We start from the raw sequence: 8,882 nt of genomic DNA on the forward strand, positions 1-8,882 counted from the left end.
AAAAAATGATGGAAAGCTGGGTCTCATCCTTGCCTTGTGTCTGCTTTCTGGATTGACGGATGTCAMAAGTGTCCTGAGATGGGTAACACACCCGCCCAATTAAGGGCTAAGCCAGGGAAGAATGCTGGATTAAACTATAAATAAAATAGTACTTTTCTAATMATAGATTAAAACACAACTTCCCAAATACTAGCTTCAGCAGGTACACAGATTTCTCCTTCCTTCTGTGTTTGGATTGAGTGAAGAACACTGAGTGCTCTTCTGCCACCAGAAGGAATAAACRCAGTGCTCTGTACAGAACTGGGGAATCACCATAGCCTAGCACACAAAAGTTCTCAATGAGGAATGTAATACAGGCAGCTCTTCCTGAGACAGTTCTTGTGCAATAACTTAAACAGTACAGATTACTACTTAGGGAAATAAAAGACAACATAACTTTGAAACTTGAAAAGCTCTTCCTTCGTTGTAATCAATTGCAATAATCCATGTCAGTGATTTAGATGAAGATCAACTTTACCTTTCTTTGCTGATGACACAAAACTAAGAGCAATAAAAAACTTAAGTGCATTTGAGCACAACTAATGGATTGGATGTGGCATGTGCCAATGGAAGTCGGTATGTATAATGCAGCATATACTGGATGCCAAATTAATGGGATCATCTGGGCATTCTGGAACACTTGTGGCATTAAGTCATTTAAGGAGTCTGGCAGGGGTTGATGACCTTCTCTTTTCAAAAGATTGAAGAAGCCTCGTACTACTGTAGGCAAACCATGGTATGAATTTTAACCCCTCCACCCAGCTCTACTCAGTCYGAAGTTGAAGGATAATCAAATCAAGACAATGAGATTGTGCCTGGTGTCCCTTATAAGATGTACATAAGATTGCAGATTCACCTGAACAGAGAGCTGCAGGTTCAGGCACACCCATGATGGACCAGCCAGTCARAATTCCTGCTGAACTTGACGGGGCCATGGGGTTCACACCAATTTGCCGTGGCACTGCTTCCTACCTGGATTAGTTCATGCAGGAAACTGSTCATAGCATGGAGTGCAATGCAAATGCATCTCACTGCCAATATGTAACATCCAGAATTACCTGACRAAGTGCAGAGATTCATTCAAGGAGCTCAGATACACAGCAGAACTGGAGACAGGGCAGTTTTCTCCCACCTGCCCCTTCTAGCAAACTGGCCCAAGCTAGGATGAGGCACAGATACAATTTTGTGGGACTGGCTGGCACAGGGACAGAAKAAGCTGGGTCTGATCCCCATGGTCCAGCCACTGGGCAAAGCAGAAGCGAAGGAMCCAGCAGAACCCACGTGCTGGTAATAACAAAGGTCCTGCTCTCTCTGTCTCTTCATGTGGAAGTGGGAGATATTCCACAGAGCAGCACAACCACTCTCACAAACTCCTAGGAAGTAAATTCTTGCAGGCTCAGCTCAGAGCATTCACCAAGGACCAGCACAACACCCTTGATATCTGTATAAATATTGCAGATGTTACTGGGAGATCTCTGTGAGTCCACTATCCACAGGCAAATTTCACTATTTGTTTTATTTTTATCTTATGAAGAACGGCTTAAGGTCTGAGCTAAGGGTGTTTAGAGTGAGGGTGAGGGTATTTAGAGCCTGCCCCACTCAGCACCCCAGCAAGCTCAGGCCCCACTCAGTGGAGCACAGTCTGTAAACACCTGACATCACCTGCACCAAAATGTCCAAGGTSAGGCTGGATGGGGCTTGGAGCAGCCTTGGATAGTGGAARGTGTCCCTGCCCAYGGCAGRGATGGCACTGGATGGGCTTTAGGGTTCCTTCCAACCATTCCATGACTGTGAYCACACAGTTGGTGGAGCTGAGGCAGAGCACAGCTCACACCCTTCCTGCAGAGGTGTGGAAACTTCCATCTGYGCTGCCTAAAGAGCATGAGACCCTTCTAAAACATCTCTGCTTCACCCTCCCAGTGTCTCCAGCTCTGGGCACATCCTACAAAGGACACGTGGACATTTCTGAATGCACCATGCTGAGATGCTTTTAGGCAGCTGGCTCCCATTGTCACAATGATCTGGGAAAAATATTTTATTTCCTATCCTTAAGTTAAATTAATGGGAGTATATATCTAAATGCCATTACTGCTCTGACCTTAACAACAGATTTTTAAGATAGCTGAAATGTCTAGAAATGCAGAGAACCCCTCACAAAAGGGGAAAAGCACATAGGTGCCAAACTGCCACAAATGGCACTATAGCTCTGCCCATCAAAGCCATCTGTGTGCCTCCAGGAGGCAAACTCAGATACCCAAAAACAAGTGGGCACCAAGTAGAAATGTTTATTCTGCTGCTGAGTAAGGAAGAAGTTCAGAGCTTAAAAGACTCAAAAGGGCAAGGGAAACACATGTGTTGAAGGGAAATGTTCCAAACAGCGCAAACCAAGGGTGTAAATACCTTTTCCTCAAAAAAATGCCTATCTGCACAGAAGAAAAAACTGCATCCACCTGGTCCWACTCACTCAGGCAACACACAAGGAGTGAATCTACCAACTGAGGAGGAACAGCTACCTGAACAAGTGCTCACCTGGGTGAGTCACAGCCATTAAATTATTACTCATTGGCAGTGAGGATGATTTTGGTGCAGAAATACAAGCTTCGAGAAAAGTTCAGAGGTGAGATGTAAATATCGGTATTATTTGTGTCAGCAGTAAATGAGCTAAATTATGACCTAGCTGACCAAAACACTTTTTTAAACCAAGGCATTGAATATTGTGTAGTTTGCATSTTTAACAGGACCAGGCTTTCATCAYGGAGTGGAGAACTAATAACCCATTGATCTTAGGGCCCATTTAGGAAAATAATTGCCTATACAGGTTTGATCACCATGCATTACCTTGTAACATCTAATATTCTGGGCACAAAAAAAAAAAAGCTGAGAGAGGCAAATTGCGGAGCTGTTTTTATCCAGAGAGGGTTTGTGCATGAGGACATGTCACAGGGGCTGCTGTGGGCTGGGGCTTAAAGCAAAGCCAGGAGGAGGAGAAGGTTGATGTTCCCCTAGTTATGCCGAGCTCTGCCATGCACATCCACCCACAGAGCTGCTCAGCTCTACCTGGAAGATCATTCACACACACAATTATGCAAGCTTGGAAAATGACCTGTCCAAAATGAAGTCYCTTTGACAGTTCAATAATCCTTAATTCTCTTTGCAGTTTTCCATCATTGCTCAATAAACACAAGATTTTCTGGGCTTAAAACTTCCAAACAGGGAAGTTTGTGTACACAGCACGGTCTTTTCAAAGCATAAATTACAGAGATGTTTTACTTGCAGATTTAAGACTACTTTGGAAARATCATCCAAATGCAAAGAATTACCAATTTCACAGCAGCACCAAGCATCAAGAAATTAAAATTCAGCTTTATGGGATGTGCTGCATCTTCAGTACTCTCAGACCACATCTCCATCATTACTTTCACTGCCTGCACTTAAATGACTCGCCCTGAAAGAGCCATGCTGCAATACAGCTGCAGGAGCTCCTGCTGCCCTCACCCTGCCCGCACACCACTGATCTCCTCCTCGGCTGACTGGAGTGCTTAAAGGAGTCTCCCACGGAGGTGAAGAAGCATTCAGTAATGAGTGGGAGGGTGAGAGCCATGCTCCCCCACAACTGTCCAGGGCCTGTGCAGCAAGAAGAATATTTCAGAAATTGGGAACTCAAACAGCTGCCCATGCACAACAGCTCAATTTAAGTTGTCCACTCCAACACCCAAGTGCAATATGTGGATAGGACAATCAACAGGATCAGGACAACAGCCAGCCCACTCCCAACATGYGATCTCTCCTTCACCAGACACCCACATCCCCCACAATTACAATTCTTGGGATGGAAAGACTCAAGCTTGTAGGGTCTAAAGTCCATGCAAGCTCCTGCAGGCATCTCTGTTGACMGACCTTCAGAGATACACAGCAGGGACCATCAAACAATCCTGTCACACCTCACCCAGGCTGGCAGGGAGCATTGCTCTCATCCACAGGGAGAAATACTGTGTGTTTGTTCCAACTGGTGTTTCCCTGAGGCTCCKATAAACACTGAATTAACTGGACACAGTAATTGGAGGTAGCCCCCACTTGTGTCCCTTTCAGCACGGCCGCACACATCGGTACCCCTGCACCGCCCACGCACTCTTGTCTCACAAGACACGGATRCACGAGGCAGCCTGTCTGCCTCATCCTCAGCGCAACTCAAAACCTCGACACCAGCTCCTCGGGAACAAAGACATCAGCCACAGACACCAGCAAGCCCAAGGCAGCTCCCGGGGCATAAATCCCGCAATTTGATGACTACTCAGACGATTGAAATGGAAGTTTCGTTGTGGTTTCTAAAATCCTTCGACAAACTGGGGTGCCCCGAGGCTCAATCCCGCTGCCTGKGGCACAGCCCACGGGCAGCAGTGGCGAGGGGACCCCCTGGACTGTCAYTGCCGAGTTCGGACCCACTTGGCACTGCCGTTCATTACAGGGCTGTAAGCAYCCCGTGGCTTTGCACAAGATCCTCGATCCTCGCCCGTCACGAAGCTGGTTACTGCAGAACGCAGYAGCATTTTGCTCTCTGCAAATACACTGCTCCTGGCTTACAGCAGCTTGGGAAAACTGCAGGGAAATCGGGAACATAGAAGTTTATAGTTATGGGGTGTTCGAACAGTTAAAGAACAATGAAGTGTTGAACAAAACACACTTCACAGATGTTCAGGGATGCAGACAGAAGGCAACAAATACACGCATGAATATGTGTGCCCGTGTATTTCATCCCCATTCAGAACTCGACTTTTCCACGCTATCATTCACGCTCGGGTTTCTCCGGGCKGTTCTGCGTACGGTACCGGGGGGGTCGCTCCCTCTCTGCCGCGCATTCTGATGCCGGGAGGTGTTGCCGAGAGAAACGCCGAGCCCCGGCATCGCGGCGCGGTGAAGCGCGGTGAGATAACGAATGCACCGAACRGGGCCAGGCTGGGGCTGGAGGGCAGCAGTCGCGGGGCGCTGGTGGGGACAGTGGACTGTAGTGCGGCGCTCCCTAGCACCCTGTCGCTCGGTATAGATTTCCCCGTTGTTTTTTCTCCCTTCCCTGACAGAGACCTCCCCTCGATCGGTGTTTCAGCTTAGGCTGCGCGTTCTGGCTGGTGAACGGCACCAGTCGAGCAGCTGCATGGCCCCAGAACCATCGTCCCGGTGTGACTGGATTTGGCTCTGCCGTGGGACCTCCATAGCGTCCCCTCGATAAACCAAATTCTGGCTCCGATCGGAGCCCGTGCCCTGGTACCGCTGAGGAAAGAATCAGTGAGAGAAGTATTTTCTCCATCCCTCTCCCTGCGTGGCTGGTTGGCCCTGAACTGCCCTGTGCCGCAGCCGGGATCTGGACCGGCGAGCCTGGGTACGGTGTTACACTCCTGCAGCCTCCCGGTGACAGGGCCGCGCTGCGGCCGTGGGAGCGGCAGTGCTCACTCTCGGGAACGCGGCCGTGGGAGCGCCGGGTCTTGCCCATGGCCGGGGGAAACGCGCCTGGCTGTGGTTTCTTTCTAAAAATGTCAGTTTTGCAGCTTCCCCCGTTGTTGGAGGCCAGGGCATCCGGGCCCGAGGACTACGGGAGGTTGTTCTTAAAAATCGCTCTGCACAATWGTGTTGGGGGTGGGCAACGAGCGCCACGGCCGCAGCCACCGCCGTCCCGCTGCCGGAGCGGTGCGCGCAGAAAAGGCAGCAAAACGAAAACCGCCGGGCTCCCCCGGCGGGAGCGCCGGCACCGCGTGGCTGGCCGGGAGAAATGACCGGGGACCGGCGGGGCCTGCACCGGAGCCTGCTCCGGGGAGCGACGATCCCGCACTCCTCCTGCCCGGCCGCCCCGCGCTCCCACGCCGCGCTGCCGACCGTGTCCCAAACCCCGGACCTCTCTCGGCTGCTTCCCCCCGCACCGGCAGAGAGAGCGGCAGCACCGCGCAAAACCGGGCCGTCGCCGCCGCCGTGGTCCCGCTCTGAGTCCGCCCGCGGTCCCGGCCCAACCTCCCGGTCCTCTCGCCGTCCCCATTTCGGCTTCTCTCCTCCMTGTCCGCCCAGCGCCCGCGGCGGCTGCCGGCTGCCACCCGGTCCGCAGCGCCCGGCCTGGCGGGCTCGGCTCGGCTCTCCCCGGCGCTGCGGTAGGCAGGGATCGGAGAGATGTTTGTAAAGAAAACGTTTATTTACACGTCTCAGCAAGTACAAAGTATTATACATGGTCTGTGTCAACCCCAAATCTTCTTTATTATGAAACATAAGGCGCTTTCTCGAGAGCCAGTGGCGCAGGGAGCTGTTTTGGGGCACTAAAGCTCATCGGCTGGGAAGGTGAGGACAGAACGGCCTGTGGTGCCTGGAAGGAGCCCTTATTACTACGGTGAATAAATTACAGCTGACATTAACTTCACCTGGGACAGATGGGAACTACCGCTTTTTAGTTTAATAGGGTTTCCGAAGCTAATGAGTCATCACCGGCTCCACCGAGTCCACTCCGCTAAGTGATAGGGAGGTATTTTTTTCTTTACACTATCCTCAGAACAGGAAAAAAAATAGCCTTTTGTTCCAAAGCCAACACAAAATACCTATGTTCAGATTTCGATATAAATAATCGAGGTTTTATATAATTCCATATTAATAGTGCCCAAAATCTCGATGCATAAATAAATTAAAGTATTAACACTTCTTACAAAAAGTGACATATTTCCCTTCCTAGTGGAACATCGACACAAATATACAAGCGGCTCCTCTCCGCGCCGGCCTCGGGGAAGCGGCTCCGGCCCCGGCTCCGGTCGGACTCGATGGCGGTTTCAGCCCCATGGGCGCCGCTCACCGCCCTGCCACCCGCCCCGTCGGGGGGAGCCGCGGCCCCGGGGCAGGGGGAGCCGCCGGCCACACTCCGAGGGCCAGTCCGCTGCGAGCCCGGGCTGCCGGGCTCAGACGAGTGAGGTGACTGGAGGGATCTTGGCGCTCTCCTCCTCCCAGGGCTGCAGATTCTGCAGCGCGAACAGCGACGAGTTGTGCAGGCACAGCGGGTCGGGCTGGATGGACTCGTTCAGCGACTTCTGGAAGGCGTCGTGCTGCAGCTGCAGCATCAGCCGGCTCGCCTGCTGCCGCTCGGCCTCCCGCTCCTCCGCCGTCTGCCGCCTGCCGGGGGACACGCTCAGCCCGCGCCCGGGACACGGGGCACGCTCCGCCCGGGACTCCGCGGGGAGCGGCCGGCCCGGAGCCGCGGGAACCAGGCAGGGCGGCCGGCGCGTCCTACCGAGGCCAGACACCGCCGGGCGGGCGGCCACCGCTTGACCACTAACGGAGGGACTTCGGGTGGAGGGAAGAGCCGGCAAACCCGCCGTTTCCCAGTAATCCCGTTTCCAAATATTCCCCCATTTTCTCCCAACATTCTCCCGATTTTTTTCAGAATTATTTCCCGTTTCTTCAACCAATTCCCCGTTTTTTCGAATAATCCCTCGTTTTTACAAATAATCCCCCGTTTTTCAAATGGGGGCTATAAGAAAAGAAAAAATGGAAAGATAATAACAATMATAATTATGATAATATAATAATAAAAATTCACCCCCAACCGTTTGGCTGCCAGAAGCTGGCAAGAGGGGCGAATCCAGCCGGAGCGGGACTCGTGGGGCGGCGGGCGGGGGACTGCGCCGGGGACAGCGGCAGGACGGGGCGGCTCCGGGGGCGCGGGACTCACCGCCACTTGGTGCGCCGATTCTGGAACCAGGTCTTCACCTGGGCATCCGTCATCTTGAGGGACTTGGCGAGGGCAGCGCGCTCGGCCGAGGCCAGGTACTTCTGACGATGGAAGCGCTTCTCCAGCTCGCAGATCTGCACCCGGGAGAACGACGTYCGCGGCTTCTTGCGCTTCGGCGGAGTCCGGTTCTGGTAGGGATGCCCGATCCGCCGGGTCACCGTGAARGGCGTCAGCGCCGCCGCCGCTGCCCGGGTGGGAAGCACAGGGGTCAGCCCCGCGCCCGCACGGTGCCGGCCGTCCCCCCGGGAGCCGCCGCTCTGCCCGCTGGCCGCCCGCGCCCCGCCAGCCCCGGGAGGGAYCGCGGCTCCCCGGGGTCCCGCTTCCGCCTCTCGTCGAAGGGCTGCGGAGGCGAAGGGGGCCCGGCCGCCCCCCGCGGGGTCCCGCGCTATCCACACCGTGAGGAGAGCGATTTTTCRGCTCTCTGCGAGCGCGGGGAAGGGAAGCATTCAGCGGCCGCCTTTGTTTTTATTCTCATTCGCATAACTGTTATTATTTCGTTTTACAATTTTTATTGGCCCTTCCTTTCGTTGTCGGGAGTCGGCTCGCCCGCTCCGCCCCGGCGCCTTACCTGTRAACCTGTCCTTGACGAAGCGCCTGCTGCTCTCCATCCAGGGGAAGTTGAGGCTGCCCAGACTGGGCACGGCGGGCATGGCCGGGATGGCGCTGGAGATGGGCGGCGGCACGGCCCCGGGAATGGGCCTGTGTGCCGGCACCCGGATCACGCCGGCCGGGGCCAGGCTGAGGTTCACACTGTACGATCCCGAGTCCTCGAAGGGCGCGGCGATGGCCGGGAAGGGGGCCGGCAGGGCCGGGTAGGGCGCGCCGCCGCGGCCGCCGGGGCCGCCCAGGAAGGTCGCGCCGTCGGGGCCCCGTGGGGGCGGCGGAGGAGCAGTGTCCTGCTCGGGGCTGTTGAGGATCTGGTCGATGCCGAAGCTGATGGGCTCGTGCTGGTGCTGGCCCTGCGCCGGCCCCGGCGGCTCCATCCTCGGCGGCTCCATCCTCCGCCACCGCCGCCCTCGCGCCGCTGTGGAGGCGCCGCCGCTCGCGCTGCGCTCGCGGCCCGGCCGGACCCGCCGCCGACACCAAACTTTGC

At 54.6% G+C, this 8,882-nt stretch overlaps 1 protein-coding gene across 1 annotated transcript; it reads right to left on the reverse strand.

Moving 5' to 3' along the window:
• Positions 1-6,959: 6,959 nt before the first annotated feature.
• On the reverse strand, positions 6,960-8,787 carry TLX3 (T cell leukemia homeobox 3). Its single transcript, XM_057379757.1, has 3 exons — positions 8,358-8,787; positions 7,730-7,973; positions 6,960-7,170 (listed from the first exon to the last, which is right to left on the reverse strand). Exons 1-3 carry the CDS (start codon positions 8,785-8,787, stop codon positions 6,960-6,962), a joined length of 885 nt encoding a protein of 294 aa, XP_057235740.1.
• Between the last annotated feature and the right edge of the window lie 95 nt (positions 8,788-8,882).

Source organism: Malurus melanocephalus, unplaced genomic scaffold (genome assembly GCF_030028575.1).
Source record: "Malurus melanocephalus ecotype Western Australia unplaced genomic scaffold, MMel_1.1 scaffold_420, whole genome shotgun sequence".
Classification (NCBI taxonomy): domain Eukaryota; kingdom Metazoa; phylum Chordata; class Aves; order Passeriformes; family Maluridae; genus Malurus; species Malurus melanocephalus.